The sequence below is a fragment of the Rhinoderma darwinii genome, unplaced genomic scaffold, assembly GCF_050947455.1.
Source record: "Rhinoderma darwinii isolate aRhiDar2 unplaced genomic scaffold, aRhiDar2.hap1 Scaffold_4421, whole genome shotgun sequence".
NCBI lineage: Eukaryota > Metazoa > Chordata > Amphibia > Anura > Rhinodermatidae > Rhinoderma > Rhinoderma darwinii.
In genome coordinates this window covers 10001-28286 of record NW_027463883.1, presented here as the reverse complement: position 1 = coordinate 28286, position 18286 = coordinate 10001, and the positions used below count along the sequence as shown (strand labels likewise).

Below are 18286 nucleotides of genomic sequence, written 5' to 3'. Positions count from 1 at the left end.
AAACCCCTCACACCGCGCAATCACCGGAAATATAAAACCCTCCCCCACACCGCGCAATCACCGGAAATATAAACCCCTCACACCGCGCAATCACCGGAAATATAAACCTCTCACACCACGCAATCACCGGAAATATAAAACCCCTCACACCACGCAATCACCGGAAATATAAAACCCCTTCACACCGCGCAATCACCGGAAATATAAACCCCTCACACCGCGCAATCACCAGAAATATAAAACCCCTCACACCGCACAATCACCGGAAATATAAAACCCCTCACACCACACCGCGCAATCACCGGAAATATAAAACCCCTCACACCGCGCAATCACCGGAAATATAAAACCCCTCACACCGCGCAATCACCGGAAATATAAAACCCCTCACACTGCGCAATCACCGGAAATATAAAACCCCTCACACCGTGCAATCACAGGAAATATAAACCCCTCACACCGCGCAATCACCGGAAATATAAACCCCTCACACCGCGCAATCACCGGAAATATAAACCCCCTCACACCGCACAATCACCGGAAATATAAAACCCCTCACACCGCGCAATCACCGGAAATATAAACCCCTCACACCGCGCAATCACCGGAGATATAAACCCCTCACACCACGCAATCACCGGAAATATAAACCCCCCCCGACACCGTGCAATCACCGGAAATATAAACCCTTCACACCGCGCAATCACCGGAAATATAAACCCCCCCCCCCACATCGCGCAATCACCGGAAATATAAAAGCCCTCACACCGCGCAATCACCGGAAATATAATCCCCCCACACCGCGCAATCTCCGGAAATATAAAACCCCTCACACCGCGCAATCACAGGAAATATAAACCCCTCACACCGCGCAATCACCGGAAATATAAACCCCTCACGCCGCGCAATCACCGGAAATATAAAACCCCTCACACCGCGCAATCACCGGAAATATAAACCCCCCCCCAAATCGCACAATCATCGGAAATATAAAAGCCCTCACACCGCGCAATCACCGGAAATATAAACCCCCCCCCACACCGCGCAATCACCGGAAATATAAACCCTTCACACCGCGCAATCACCGAAAATATAAAACCCCCCGCACACCGCGCAATCACTGGAAATATAAAACCCCCCCACACACAGCGCAATCACCGGAAATATAAACCCCCCACACACCACGCAATCACCGGAAATATAAACCCCCCACACACCGCGGAATCACCGGAAACATAAACCCCTCACACCGCGCAATCACCGGAAATATAAAACTCCTCACACCGCGCAATCACCGGAAATATAAACCCCCCACACACCGCGGAATCACCGGAAATATAAACCCCTCACACCGCGCAATCACCGGAAATATAAAACACCTCACACCGCGCAATCACCGGAAATATAAAACTCCTCTCACCGCGCAATCACCGGAAATATAAACCCCTCACCGCGCAATCACCGGAAATATAAAACCCCTCACACCGCGCAATCACCGGAAATATAAACCCGTCACACCGCGCAATCACCGGAAATATAAACCCCTCACACCCCGCAATCACAGGAAATATAAACCTCCTCACACTGCACAATCACCGGAAATTTAAAACCCCTCACACCGCGCAATCACCGGAAATATAAAACCCCTAACACCGCGCAATCACCGGAAATATAAAACCCCTCACACCGCGCAATCACCGGAAATATAAAACTCCTCACACCGCGCAATCATCAGAAATATAAAACTCCTCTCACCGCGCAATCACCGGAAATATAAAACGTTCTGTCTCACAAAATAGCGACGCAAAACGGTTTTCTTTTTTGAACAAATTTTTCTTTACTTGTCGAAGATAAATCTCAAAATTTGGTGTCGTCGTAATCGTATTGACCCGGAGAATAAAGGTAACAAGTCATTTTCACCGCATGGTGAACGCCGCAAAAACTAAACCTAAAAATCAATAGGATTCACTGCGTTTTCCTCTATTCCAGCCCACAATTGTTTCCTCTTTCCCAGCACATTATAGGGGACAATAAAGGGGTTTTCCACGATCGGACAACTGATGACCTTCACCAGATAGGTCATCAGTATATGATCTGTGGGGGTCCGACACCCGGACTCCGCACCGATCATCTGCTCCAGCTGCCTCCGGGCACCAGAAGTCCATGCTGAAAGCAGATGCTCCGGTCACGGAATAGAGCGGTCGTGCTGCTGTGTTAAAGTGAATAGGAGCAGAGCATTTAGTTCTGCAGAACGGCCGCTGTGCAGTGGTCGGAGCCATTTGCTTCCGGCTCCAACTACTGCATACCGTTCAAAACATCCGGCAGCCGGAGCAGCTGATCTGTTCGGGGTCCGGGTGTCGGACCCCCACCATCATATACTGATGACCTATCCAGTGGAGGTCATCCGTTGTCTGATCGTGGAAAACCCCTTTTAAAATTACTTCACGTCCAGCACAAGACATGTTCTCATACGGCTATGCCAACGGAAAAACAAAAAAGTTCTGGCTTTTGGAAGGAGGGAGGAAAAATTTGAATTGGCTGCGTGTCCAAGGGGTTAAGTACATAAGAAGAGACAAACATTAATGAATGACAGACTGGTCCAGAGGGAGAGAGACCATGCCCTCGTAGACTACTAGGGGAAGCACGGGAGAAATCTAGATGATGATGTGAGGAACAGATAAAATGAGAACAAAGAAGGTCTTGTGAGGACCGGAGATTATGTGTGGGGAGGTATCAGGAGATTAGGGCAGAGATGTATGGAGGGGATGGTTTGTTGACAGCCTTGCATGTCATTTTTAATATGTATAACTTAATTTAGTAGGTAATGGGTGGCCAGTGACCGCAGAGGTGGAATGAGGGGAGTGGTAGATTTACCCTTGCAGCAGAGTTGAGAATGGGTAGGAGGGGTGCAATAGTGTTAGATGGGAAGCCACAGAGAAGGGTGTTGGAGTAGTCTAGACAGTAGATGATGAGGACATATATACTAGCATGTTTGTCTGTTCGAGGAAAGACTGACTTCAAGAGGTTTTTGAGGTGGAGGCAGCAAGAAGTGGTAAGCGCTTAGGCTGTGCTATTTGAAATTAAGGGTTATCCCAATGCAGCGGACCTGTGAGACGGGGAAATGTGTGGAGCCATTAACTGTGATTTGATAGTTCTGGTAAGGGGGTTGAGTGAAATGGGGAAAAGATGATTCCGTTTTCTCCATGTTAATCTTAAGGAAGTGGGAGGTGAAAGAGGAGATAACTGTTAGACACTCTAGATAGCAGGGAGGTAACATCAAGACCAGAGGTAAATTTGACCAAAGATTTAGATGGAGAAGAGTAAGGGATCCAGAACACTGAGACCCATAAGGGAGCGATAGTAAATCTTTAGTTGGTAAGGTATGAGGAGATCCAGGAGAGGGCCAAGTCTGTGATGTCAAGGGACTAGAGAATTTGTATCAGGAGGGTGTGATCGACTGTGCCGAAGGTGGTGGACAGGTCTAGAAGGAGGAGCACAGAGTAATGTAGAAGCAGAGGACAGGTCTAGAAGAAGGAGGAGCACAGAGTAATGTAGAAGCAGAGGACAGGTCTAGAAGAAGGAGGAGCACAGAGTAATGTAGAAGCAGAGGACAGGTCTAGAAGGAGGAGCACAGAGTAATGTAGAAGCAGAGGACAGGTCTAGAAGGAAAGGCACAGAGTAATGTAGAAGCAGAGGACCGGTCTAGAAGGAGGAGCACAGAGTAATGTAGAAGCAGAGGACAGGTCTAGAAGGAGAGGCACAGAGTAATGTAGAAGCAGAGGACAGGTCTAGAAGGAGGAGCACAGAGTAATGTAGAAGCAGAGGACAGGTCTAGAAGGAGAGGCACAGAGTAATGTAGAAGCAGAGGACAGGTCTAGAAGGAGGAGCACAGAGTAATGTAGAAGCAGAGGACAGGTCTAGAAGGAGGAGCACAGAGTAATGTAGAAGCAGAGGACAGGTCTAAAAGGAGGAGCACAGAGTAATGTAGAAGCAGAGGACAGGTCTAGAAGAAGGAGGAGCACAGAGTAATGTAGAAGCAGAGGACAGGTCTAGAAGGAGGAGCACACAGTAATGTAGAAGCAGAGGACAGGTCTAGAAGGAGGAGCACAGAGTAATGTAGAAGGAGAGGACAGGTCTAGAAGGAGGAGCACAGAGTAATGTAGAAGCAGAGGACAGGTCTAGAAGGAGGAGCACAGAGTAATGTAGAAGCAGAGGACAGGTCTAGAAGAAGGAGGAGCACAGAGTAATGTAGAAGCAGAGGACAGGTCTAGAAGAAGGAGCACAGAGTAATGTAGAAGCAGAGGACAGGTCTAGAAGGAGGAGCACAGAGCAATGTAGAAGCAGAGGACAGGTCTAGAAGGAGGAGCACAGAGTAATGTAGAAGCAGAGGACAGGTCTAGAAGGAGGAGCACAGAGTAATGTAGAAGCAGAGGACAGGTCTAGAAGGAGGAGCACAGAGTAATGTAGAAGCAGAGGACAGGTCTAGAAGGAGGAGCACAGAGTAATGTAGAAGCAGAGGACAGGTCTAGAAAGAGGAGCACAGAGTAATGTAGAAGCAGAGGACAGGTCTAGAAGGAGGAGCACAGAGTAATGTAGAAGCAGAGGACAGGTCTAGAAGGAGGAGCACAGAGTAATGTAGAAACAGAGGACAGGTCTAGAAGGAGGAGCACAGAGTAATGTAGAAGCAGAGGACAGGTCTAGAAGGAGCACAGAATAATGAAGAAGTGGGGGAACAGGTTTAAAAGGAAAAGCACCAAGTAATGTAGACGATGGAGGACAGGTCACGCTTTACAGAAGTCTGTGTGTAAGATGTGACTGCTAAGTGATAAGATGATGCAGAGATCCTGCACACCCAGCACAATACATGCTGCTTCCTCACACTAAACTACCAGGACATACACACTGTATTGGTGGGACGTTCTGCGCATGCACACTGGTCTGGCGGGATCTTCTGCTCCTGCGCACTGGACTGGCGGCAACTTCCGCGCCTGCACACTGGTCTGGCGGGACCTTCCGCGCCTGCACACTGGTCTGGCGGGACCTTCCGCGCCTGCACACTGGTCTGGCGGGACCTTCTGCGCCTGCGCACTGGTCTGGCGGGACCTTCCGCGCCTGCGCACTGGTCTGGCGGGACCTTCCGCGCCTGCCCGCTGGTCTGGCGGGACCTTCCGCGCCTGCCCGCTGGTCTGGCGGGACCTTCCGCGCCTGCCCGCTGGTCTGGCGGGACCTTCCGCTCCTCCACACTGGTCTGGCGGGACCTTCCGCACATGCTCGCAGGACTGGCGGGACCTTCCGCACATGCTCGCAGGACTGGCGGGACCTTCTGCACATTCACACGTGACCGCCGGTTCCCATTAACCATGGTTAGTATCTGTCTTTCAGATGTGAATAAAGTTACTATCCGGTAAAATAATCTACAAGGAAAAGGGGAATACTATAATAATTAAGAATTTTAGATGTCTCTGAAGATCCAGGATCTCTGAGGTAACTTCTAATATCTGTAAAAACTTATATTAGGGGTGTATTCATTCATAAAGGGCATCTGTCACATTGACCACCCGTCTGATCTGTTGGCAGCAGATTATATAGCAGGAGGACCTGAGCAGATTGTGTCTCTACATTCTTTTCTATAGGAGTTACGGGAACCGCCTAACAAGGCCACCCAGAGGTGGAGCCGCATCTATCAGACATTCCTGGCATCTCCTGGGGAGAAATGTCCGTGTTGGGAATACCCCTTTATTCCATGTGGTGACGGCTCTGAGAAGATGTTTCTCTCAATGATCAATAAGTGAGGTTCTGTATGTCACACATGATGTCCCCTGTATGATTTCCATCTTCTCCTTTCTTCATAAAGACATCTGCAGTACTAGATCCTCCAGTTCCTCCAGTTTTCTCATCTTCTCCTCCACAACGTTCCTTCTGAATGACCCACCAAGAATGGACAAGGACAGGAATGAGATGAGCAGAAGAATATTAGACTTCACCTTGGAGATCATCTACCTGTTGAGCGGAGAGGTAAACTTTTCTACATTATAGAACAAGTCCCACATAGGGAAGGGACAATACATAATAGGAAGAATCCAGTGTCCTGTATAACAACGTCCAGATCTTCCAAGTGACGTCAAGAAGCTGAAGATCAGCCACCAATATGGTCAGTTATGTGTCATGTCACCAATGCAGCAATAGTAATGTAGAGTAATGAGAATGACCAGGAACCAGGAGGATCAGGATGACATCTATATAGAAACATAGGAGATGACGGCAGGAGGAGAGCACATGGTCCATCTAGTCCCCCCAATATTATTTCCTTTTTAGTTTTGGCCTCGTTCTATTTTCTCAATGTCTTTTTGTAGGTGAGGTCTCCAGTATTACAGATGTGGGGTCACTAGAGGTCTATACAGCGGGGTCACAATCTCCCTCTTTCTACTGAGGGGGGAATACTGTGTTCAGTTCTCTAAGTGTCTCTCTCCATACACAGGAGTACACAATAGTGAAGAAGACATCGGGTGACTGTACGACTCCCATCATCCATGAGTCAGGAGGATGGAGCAGTAGTCCCATCACAGAGCCTCCCCCTCACTCCGGGATACATGAGAAGATCTTAGAACTGATCTACAAGATGACGGAGCTGCTGACTGGAGAGGTGACACTGCTGGGAATGCTGGGAAATTCTACAGTAACAGCACTGGAGGTGTCTGGGTAATGACTGTATCATTGTGTGTGTCAGGTTCCTATAAGGTGTCAGGATGTCACTGTCTATCTCTCCATGGAGGAGTGGGAGTATCTAGAAGGACACAAGGATCTGTACGAGGAGGTCATGATGGAGGACTACCGGCCGCGCACATCACAAGGTGAGAAGAGACAGATCTATATTGGCATTACTGTGGGCACAGGCTGGACTGGCGGTCATGTTGAGGCCTTAATACCGTCATGTGCAGCACATATACACGTGTGTACAATGACATGTAATGTAGGAGCTCCACAATTTCGGCTCCTTTTACATCACATTAGATCCCTGTGTTTCGTGCTGCCGGCTGCTCATAACTCTGCATTACAGGTCACATTACATTGTACAGCGCTGGCGGCCGTTCTGGATACAGGAGCCATGAAGACGGGCAGGACACGCTGTCTCCTAATGCAGAGTTATGGGCAGCCGGCAGCGAGGACTATGGGCAGTCGTGCTGTAGTCAGAAGTAAACCTGGTAATACAAGTCATGTAGAAAGACGATTATCGGCACACTCCGGCAGTATAATAGTTTCCTATATAATGTCCGTATAATCGGAGGTTCTCTTTAATATTACAAGTTCTGGGCACTAGATTCTGGAGATGGGACGCTGATCCAGGGATTTATTCTGATTTCCAGATTTGGAGCCGGGGAGGAGTTTTCCCCTAATTAGACAATTGTCATCCACCTCATGGGGTTTTATCTTCCTCTGGATCAACACGGTCGGATTATAGGTTGGTCTTGATGGACTTGTGTCTTTCTTCATCCTTAGTAACTGTAACACAGAATGTATGGAGCTAAATTTACCACGAATATAAAGTACAACGTGTTCTGAAAAAACAATCTCACAATGTCTTGGATAAGTAAAATCTTATTCCCACTTATGATACGTCTCCACATGGCGTAAACACGGCGGAACGTCCAAAACTCATTTTTGGCGCGACGTGTAGATGAGATTTGTTAAAATCTCATCCTCATTGCTACTACTGTAATACGCTGCAGATTTTCTCGCAATTAAATACTTTGCAGAAAATCTGCATCTTATCAGCCCCGTGTGCACATACCCTTAAAGTGACACGTCAGATTTGAGAAATGGTTCTCTTAAACAGGTCAAAAATAGGCCATGGATTCCACTCCCAGAGGAGTCCCTGACATCACTGTCCATATATGGACAGAGACGTCAGGGGCTCCCTCTAGAAGCACAATTTCCAGCCAAGTTGACGGCAACGCTCTGGCAAATGATTCCGCTCCTAGAGGGAGCTTCAGTGGCGCTATCTACAGGGGATGAGGTGCTATCTGCAGGGGTTTGGCATAAGTTTGATTAAACTAAGGGGGAGATGTGCCGGCACTTGTGGGGAGAGCCGGCGGACAGGAAAGTACAACCCTGTTCCATTCTGCCAATATTTATTTATGTGACACCTGCCCAGGGCATCAGGAGTTGGAAAGTATATAGCCATGTCGTGAAGGGGTTAATTAATATGTATAGAAAATATTGCCTACAGAGGTGTACACAGCCTTTAAGAGGCTAATAAGCAAGTGACACCCAGACCATTTTTGGTTGCAGGTAACTAAATAGAGGCGTCCTGTGTCCCGCCACGTTCATGTGTATCCGCGTCCACAGAAGGCAGATACAGGTAAATACTATGGTGGAGCAGGGAGCCAGTTACGCCCCGCCGTTCGCTCTGGTAGGGCACAGTCTACTTTAGGCCTGTGGCTTACAAGGTGCAGGGACCTCGACACCGGTAGTGAGGACCTCAACATTGTAATTCCGGCTCTGATCAGTACACATAGAAGTGTAGAGAGAAGTGTCTGATCTATAGACAGATATACAGTAGTCATGTATTCAGTCCCTGTGTGTTTCCTACAGATGGATCCAGTAGGAGAAATCCGCCAGAGAGATGTCCCAGTCCTCTGTATTCCCAGGACTGTCCAGAGGAAAATCCCAATGTCCCAGAGAATCATCAGGTAGATGAAGCTGAGCCGTATACCAGATCTATATAGGGGGTGCGGAGCTTTTCGGTCCTGCGGTCATTAGGGATGTCACGATACCAGAATTTGGACTCCGATACCGATACTTCGTGTAGTATTGCGATTTCGATATCAAAACGATACTTTACCAATAGTAATAAAAAAATAATAAAAAAGTTCTTCCGTTTTCTGATGTGAGGCGCGAGGCGTGATGATGAATGTAACCTCCATGTACCTCATTAATAGTAATTAACCCCATCATGTTTCTCAGTCATAATGGGTTAATGTGTGAGGTACATGAAGGGGTTAATTACTATTACTGAGGTACATGGAGGTTACATTCATCATCACGCCTCGTGCCCCACAATAATAAGTGACAGAAATATATACTGATAGTACACAGGCATATATCTGTATACTGATAGTACACAGCCATATATCTATATACTGATAGTACACAGGCATATATCTATATACTGATAGTACACAGGCATACATCTATATACTGATAGTACACAGGCATATATCTATATACTGATAGTACACAGGCATATATCTATATACTGATAGTACACAGGCATATATCTATATACTGATAGTACACAGGCGTATATCTATACACTGATAGTACACAGGCATATATCTATATACTGATAGTACACAGGCATATATCTATATACTGATAGTACACAGGCATATATCTATATACTGATAGTACACAGGCATATATCTATATACTGATAGCACACAGGCATATATCTATATACTGATAGCACACAGGCATATATCTATATACTGATAGCACACAGGCATATATCTATATACTGATAGCACACAGGCATATATCTATATACTGATAGTACACAGGCATATATCTATATACTGATAGTACACAGGCATATATCTATATACTGATAGTACACAGGCATATATCTATATACTGATAGTACACAGGCATACATCTATATGCTGATAGTACACAGGCATATATCTATATACTGATAGCACACAGGCATATATCTATATACTGATAGCACACAGGCATATATCTATACACTGATAGTACACAGGCATATATCTATATACTGATAGCACACAGGCATATATCTATATACTGATAGTACACAGGCATATATCTATATACTGATAGTACACTGGCATATATCTATATACTGATAGTACACAGGCATATATCTATATACTGATAGTACACAGGCATATATCTATATACTGATAGTACACAGGCATATATCTATATACTGATAGTACACAGGCATATATCTATATACTGATAGCACACAGGCATATATCTATATACTGATAGTACACAGGCATATATCTATATACTGATAGTACACAGGCATATATCTATACACTGATAGTACACAGGCACATATCTATATACTGATAGTACACAGGCATATATCTATATACTGATAGTACACAGGCATATATCTATATACTGATAGTACACAGGCATATATCTATATACTGATAGTACACAGGCATATATCTATATACTGATAGTACACAGGCATATATCTATATACTGATAGTACACAGGCATATATCTATATACTGATAGTACACAGGCATATATCTATACACTGATAGAACACAGGCATATATTAGTACACAGCCATATATCTATATACTGATAGTACACAGGCATATATCTATATACTGATAGTACACAGGCATATATCTATACACTGATAGTACACAGGCATATATCTATATACTGATAGCACACAGGCATATATCTATATACTGATAGCACACAGGCATAAATCTATATACTGATAGCACACAGGCATATATCTATATACTGATAGCACACAGGCATATATCTATATACTGATAGTACACAGGCATATATCTATATACTGATAGCACACAGGCATATATCTATATACTGATAGTACACAGGCATATATCTATACACTGATAGTACACAGGCATATATCTATATACTGATAGTACACAGGCATATATCTATATACTGATAGCACACAGCCATATATCTATATACTGATAGTACACAGGCATATATCTATATACTGATAGCACACAGGCATACATCTATATACTGATAGTACACAGGCATATATCTATATACTGATAGTACACAGGCATATATCTATATACTGATAGTACACAGGAATATATCTATATACTGATAGTACACAGGCATATATCTATATACTGATAGTACACAGGCATATATCTATATACTGATAGTACACAGGCATATATCTATATACTGACAGTACACAGGCATATATCTATACACTGATAGCACACAGGCATATATCTATATACTGATAGCACACAGGCATATATCTATACACTGATAGTACACAGCCATATATCTATATACTGATAGTACACAGGCCTATATCTATATACTGATAGTACACAGGCATATATCTATATACTGATAGTACACAGGCATATATCTATATACTGATAGTACACAGGCATATATCTATATACTGATAGTACACAGGCATATATCTATATACTGACAGTACACAGGCATATATCTATACACTGATAGCACACAGGCATATATCTATACACTGATAGTACACAGGCCTATATCTATATACTGATAGCACACAGGCATATATCTATATACTGATAGCACACAGGCATATATCTATATACTGATAGTACACAGGCATATATCTATACACTGATAATACACAGGCATATATCTATATACTGATAGTACACAGGCATATATCTATATACTGATAGTACACAGGCATATATCTATATACTGATAGTACACAGGCATATATCTATATACTGATAGTACACGGGCATATATCTATACACTGATAATACACAGGCATATATCTATATACTGATAGTACACAGGCATATATCTATATACTGATAGTACACAGGCATATATCTATACACTGATAGCACACAGGCATATATCTATACACTGATAGTACACAGGCCTATATCTATATACTGATAGCACACAGGCGTATATCTATACACTGATAATACACAGGCATATATCTATATACTGATAGTACACAGGCATATATCTATATACTGATAGTACACAGGCATATATCTATATACTGATAGTACACAGGCATATATCTATATACTGATAGTACACTGGCATATATCTATACACTGATAATACACAGGCATATATCTATATACTGATAGTACACAGGCATATATCTATATACTGATAGTACACAGGCATATATCTATATACTGATAGTACACAGGCATATATCTATATACTGATAGTACACAGGCATATATCTATACACTGATAATACACAGGCTTATATCTATATACTGATAGTACACAGGCATATATCTATAAACTGATAGTACACAGGCATATATCTATATACTGATAGTACACAGGCATATATCTATATACTGATAGTACACAGGCAGATATCTATATACTGATAGTACACAGGCATATATCTACATACCAGTATATTAGCCTGTGCACTGATAGTACACAGGCAGCTGTTAGGACATACCTCAATATGCCCTAACAACAGGAAATATGGTAGGACAGCCCTGGGGTCCTTCAATGGACCCTGGGCTGTCTGCCCATATATGGTATGTCCCTCAATCGCGTAACAGGGATTCCTGCGATGCGATCCAAGGGGCATCTCCCTTTCTCCTGAATGCTGCAGTCCGCTGTGATCGCAGCATTCAGGGGAATAGCGGCGGAGATGAGAGGTTTCTCTGATCTCCGCCGTTATAGAGCGGGGCTGCTGATGCGTAATACAACCATTGCCCCGCTCCTGACATAAGTGAGAGCGCGGTCAGCATGAGGTGATGCGGCCGGCGCTGAACTATAATAAGCGGCGGTGCAGGCACTGAAGACAGAACATGGGGGTGTTTTGCAGCGCGCCCGCCATGTTCTGTCTTCAGTGCCGGCAATCATTAGTGCAGCGCTGGCCGCATCGCATCATCCTGACCCCGCGCACTCGTCATGACTCAGGAGCGGGGCAATGACTATCACACAGCCGCAGCCCCGCTCTCATACATTCATGTGTTACTATACTGAGCTGTGCGGCCGCAGAGCTAAGTATCGAAATACATGACATAACGGTATCTAAACAGTATGGAAGTTTCGAGGCATCGTGCATCCCTAACGGTCATAGATGTGGTCATAGATTTTGGTGGTTTCTTATGTTGATCTGTTAGATTCTTCGCACTCTCTGCTGTATTGTACTGAATTGTTACATATGTGAAATCAGGGGGAAGATCTGACTATTATTAAAACAGAGGATGAAGAAGAAGAGCGAGTGAGGGTCGATCAACCGTGTAAGAGTGAACCGGAGGAGGAAATTCCAGGAGGTGTTACCAGAGGTCAGTAATAATGAATTTAGAAAGTGAACTCCGTGGTTTATTAAGCAGGACCTGCTGTGTTATTTGTTGTTGTTTTTTTAACCACATTCCTCCCCTTATACTTGGCGTCCTCCAGATTCCAACGCTGTCTTTTTCTTTTTTGCCCCCCTCCATGTTGTTCCACTACAGCCCTTACTCCGTTTTGCACCTAACATATGCGTGTTGTAATTAAAGGTACAAAGAGGAGACACCATCTCTCCTCAGTAGGCGTTGCCTCACTTTTTGCTGTGACGCTGTCCAATCAGAGCGGACCGCTTCACAGCGATGCAGAAAACCTGCTGATTTTGTGAAATTTCCTGCAGGTCTTTGCATCGCTGTGAGGCTGTCCACTATGATTAGATAGCGTCACAGCAATGAGCGAGTCAACATCTACTGAGGAGAGAAAAGGTCTTCTCCTTTCTGTTCTCTTTAAGGTGGGGTTCCTCCTTAGTTCTACATTACAGTAACACGTCAGACAATGTGTTATACATAGTGCAGCACCTGAGGGAGCTGTGACTGCACATAGAAGTTCTCTACAAGGTGTTCTATGAATCCGGTCATGCACTAGGCTTAGCATCAGATTTTGGGGGGCAGCGGCTGCGATTAACAGCTGCACTCTAGGCCGAGATCTAGGAAAGCTCAGTTCAACCACTTACAGAGAATGTGTCATCAGAAAATGATCTATTGTTTAAATCAATTTTCGTTTAAACATATTTTTTATGATTTTTTGGTGCGTTTTTTTTATATTATTTTTTTGTCTTTATCTAATCTTGCAGTTTGCCCTCTGGCCAATGAGTCTCATAGTAGACTGCTCCTTACAGTTCTCAGCAGTCATCTCATTATCATCACAGGCAGGATTACACTGACAGGTAACATCTATATATAGATAATACAGAATCCACCATTCATAATGGACTGACCCTTCCTGTTCTGTATAGATCACTTCTCATCACACCTCTCATTATCATCACAGGCAGGATTACACTGACAGGTAACATCTATATATGTTGATAACAAAGAATCCACCATTCATAATAGACTGACCCTTCCTGTTCTGTAGAGATCATTTCTCAGCACTCATCTCCTTATCATCACAGGCAGGATTACACTGACAGGTAACATCTATATATAGATAATACAGAATCCACCATTCATAATGGACTGACCCTTCCTGTTCTGTATAGATCACTTCTCATCACACCTCTCATTATCATCACAGGCAGGATTACACTGACAGGTAACGTTTATATATAGCTAATACAGAATCCACCATTCATAATGTACCATCTCATTATCATTACAGGCAGGATTACACTGACAGGTAACGTGTATATATAGATAACACAGGATCCACCATTCATAATGTACCATCTCATTATCATTACAGGCAGGGTTACACTGACAGGTTACACCTATATATATATATATATATATATATATATATATATACACTATAGAACAGGGTATAGGAGCGGCACTGTGTAGATAGCCAATAAACGGTTGGTGCTAGCTTCAAAAATTAAGGAGTGACGTACTCCTCATACATATATCCAAGAAAAGAGACTAGAAGCAGCACTCAGCAAAAAATGTGAATTTATTCACCCAACACAGCCCTGTGTTAGACAACATATAGGCTAAAACGGCCAGAAAGATATAACTGACAATAGCTGGACGCAATAGTACAATCATGTAGAGGCTGAAAAAGCTAGCACATACCCTGGGACATGATAAGGAGTGCAGGAGATCAAAAAAGTGGATGGATGAATGAACGCCTCGACGCGCGTTTCGCCCTGTAGACCGGCTTCGTCAGAGTTATATCTTTCTGGCCATTTGAGCCTATATGTTGTCTTTGGATGCTTCTAGCTTCACTTTTCATGTATTGCTATATATTTTGTAGGCAATGATAGACCTTATTGTCTATCTCTGCATATTGTCATAATCAGCTGGTAGCTCTATACTACGTGTGGGCCTTATTACCTTATACCCATGGGTTTATAATTCTGTCATATGAACTATCTGAGCGTGGTTTGGTCATCCTTGTATGGTTGACTCTGTTTGTCTATGGTCTATGCCATCTGACCCTGCTGTATATATCTCCGTGTATGATGTATCCCATCTTTTATTCCATTATATGTTATTGGTGATTATATTTAATAAAGATTTTTTGTACTTTTGTATATCATTCAGTATACTATTTCTTTAAGGGCTATGTCCCTTCATGGTTCGCTTCTAGGTTGTCTACTTGCAATAAGGGACCCCAGCATACACCATTTTTTGGTGTGAGGTTTTGTTTAGGTTGTCTCAGCTTGAAGAATAGGCCAATGTTTTTGCAGTATTTAGAAAATCTGAGGAGAGCATATATCAAAATTGCCTATGCATCTAATTTGGGGTGATAATGGAGCATTTATCTTCCCTCTTCCATAAAGTAACTCACCTCTAGTGATGGCTCTAGCTCTGGCATAAGCTCTATGTAGGGACTTTTTAGGGTACCCACGTGCGCAAAATTTGTCAAAGTTTGTCACATTCAGATTGGAAGGACTTCTCATCGGAGCAGTTTCTTTTCGCTCTGAGATACTGTCCTATGGGAATACCCTTTTTCAGGGCCGGAGGGTGGAAACTTTCCCAATGTAGGAAATTGTTGGTAGCAGTAGTCTTCTGATAGATGTCGGTGTGCACACTGCCACCAGGGTCCAGCGAGATTTTGAGATCCAGGAAATTAATTTCTTTCTCGTGTATTTCGTAAGTGAATTTCATGCCTATGTCATTGATGTTGAGAATCTCCATAAAGTCCAAGAAAAGTGATTTGTCCCCATCCCAAAAAATAAGAATATCATCAATGTATCGACCCCAGAATAAAATGTGACAGGTAAAAAAACATAAATCATCCGTGAAAACCAAACTATCTTCCCACCACCGTAAAAAAAGATTAGCATATGTGGGTGCACAAACTGTGCCCGTGGCACTGCCTTTTATTTGATGGTAAAATTCACCATCGAACATAAAATTATTGTGGGATAAAAGAATTTTAAGTAGTCAAATAATGAATTCATTGTGTGCTTGGAACTGAGTGCCCTTCGTGCTCAAAAAATATTGAACAGCAGTTAAACCAAGATCGTGTCTAATGTTAGTGTATAGAGATTCAACATCAATGCTGGCTATTAAGGTGGTGGCTGTAACAGAAATCCCCTGGATCCTGGTGACAGTGTCCTTAGTATCTCTAAGATAGGGGGCAAGGCTGTGACAAAGGATTAGAGCATCTCATCTACTTATAACTAATCCCTTGCGTGAGGTTATCGTTCCCCGAAAACGATAGGTCTGCCTGGTATTGGACGAGATGTTTTATGAACCTTAGGCAAGGCGTAGAATGTTGAAAGGGTTGGATTAGGATTAAACATTCTTTTAAACTCATCCTGTGTGATGAGAAACTGTGATTTCGCCTCCGAAACGAAGGAATGTAATTCACTAGTGAACTGTTCGGTAGGATTTTTTGCAAGAATGGTATAAGTGGACACATGATCTAAAAGTCTGTGGACCATAGATGTGTAATCATCCCTATCCATAACGACAGTGTTACCCCCCTTGTCAGATGGCTTAACAATGATGGATTCATTCTTAGAGAGTTCATCCAATGCAACCTTCTCCATATGACTGAGGTTACCAAAGACTTTGGATTTAGCGTATTTTAACCCTCGTAGATCTGCACTGACAATCTTGACAAATATGTCGATGTGGCCATATTGGGAGAACGGTGGTGTCATGTGTGACTTTGGTCGCAAAGACGAGAAAGGACCCGTGGCCATAGTAGCTCCAAATTCATTCTCATTAAGAAGTGCTTCGAGGTCAGTAAGAGTCCTCAATTCATTGGTAGTATTTGGAGTGTTCGGAGAAGGGTTAACTTTAAAATGTTTAAGTAGAGCTAACTTCCGTGCAAATAAATGTAGATCTTTGGTCCAAGTGAATTCGTCATAGCCAGGGGTGGGAGGGTATGAAAGGCCTTTCTGTAGAAGCGCCATCTGATATGGGTTCAGTTGGAAAGAAGATAAATTATATATCTGCATTCTGTCATTTTTAGTCATCAGGTCCCCTGACTTCAAGTCCCTCAACTCACCTGATTCCATCCCAAATTGGGTGGTCCTAAAAAAGGAAACGGAGTATTTAGAGTAGATGGACTCTTCCCAGTGCCACTTGACACTGTAATGCTTGCTCCCAATGGTCCAGTGTTCTTCCCCGCTGTGAAGGGGGTGGTAACCGTATTGGTTGTGAACATAGTGGGTAAAGCATAGGAGGAGGAAGAAGAGGGAGCCGACATGGGTACTCTGGATGGATTTTCTTGGCCAGGTTGTATAGGGCATATTTGTTTATTTACTTTAAGAGGTAAAAAGGTTCTTTTTGGAGGATTATATCTCCTGTTATTGGTTTTTCGCTTTGTCCCCAGTCTCTTATCCTCAAGGGATGGCCTAGGGTCATCTGTACCGGAGATATCAGATTCAGAGTAGTCAGTAGATCTAATTTCACGATGGATAACAGGGGGTGTGTGTTTACGGAATGAATACGCTTGTCCCGTTTCAAAGTCTTTGCGGTCTCGTATATATTTACGGTGTTGCGTTCCTTCATTTCTCTTTGCAGGCTTTCGATATTTCTTTGTAGTTTGATTTCACAGTTGTTATATTCGGATGTGGTACTGAAGATTTTAATATCCTCAATTTCCTTTTGCAACTGGAGGTTAATTTGATCAAAGGCACTTTTTTCAAAGTCCAAGGGGTAGTGAAGCATGCGTAGAGAATTATCGGTTAGAAGGTCTTCCCACCCTTTAAGGATGTGCGCCGACTTTTTGTGCGCAGGCGCGCCCTCCTGGATTTCTGATTGGTGCAGTCCATTGGCCATTCTGATTGGCCTTACGACCCGCTCGTCTCACTATTGACGGCCGGTCTGTTTAGCCTCTTTTCATTGGGTCCCTGCGGACCGACGCCCACTGTCATGGCGGACCGAGGCTTTAAAAGGGTGTGGATCCACAATACGCCGTCAGTAGCCCCATATGAACCCCTGAGGACGCTACGTTCGTAGCGAAACATGTCGGGGGGGCTTCTCGCTATGTTTTATACGCAATGTCTCACTGACTGTCAGCCGCTGCTATGATCTTGTTTTGCAATTTCAGCGTACTGCAGACGCTGTCTAAACACTGACCCATTACACTGGACTGA

General features: G+C 43.7%; 1 protein-coding gene across 4 annotated transcripts in view; it reads left to right on the top strand.

The window, feature by feature from the left end:
* Positions 1-18286, top strand: part of LOC142714651 (uncharacterized) — a 60892-nt gene that overhangs the window by 36431 nt on the left and 6175 nt on the right. Inside the window, exons 2-8 of one of the 4 annotated variants that reach the window (XM_075848654.1) lie at positions 5383-5484; positions 5634-6015; positions 6479-6643; positions 6728-6851; positions 8593-8690; positions 12956-13067; positions 13862-13954. In XM_075848654.1, the coding sequence (XP_075704769.1) occupies positions 5824-6015; positions 6479-6643; positions 6728-6851; positions 8593-8690; positions 12956-13067; positions 13862-13954 (784 nt within the window). In that variant the 5' untranslated portion in view covers positions 5383-5484; positions 5634-5823. Of the gene's footprint in view, positions 1-5255; positions 5485-5633; positions 6016-6478; positions 6644-6727; positions 6852-8592; positions 8691-12955; positions 13068-13861; positions 13955-18286 lie in introns of those variants that run through there. The other 3 variants (XM_075848657.1, XM_075848655.1, XM_075848656.1) reach the window with 3 other exon arrangements.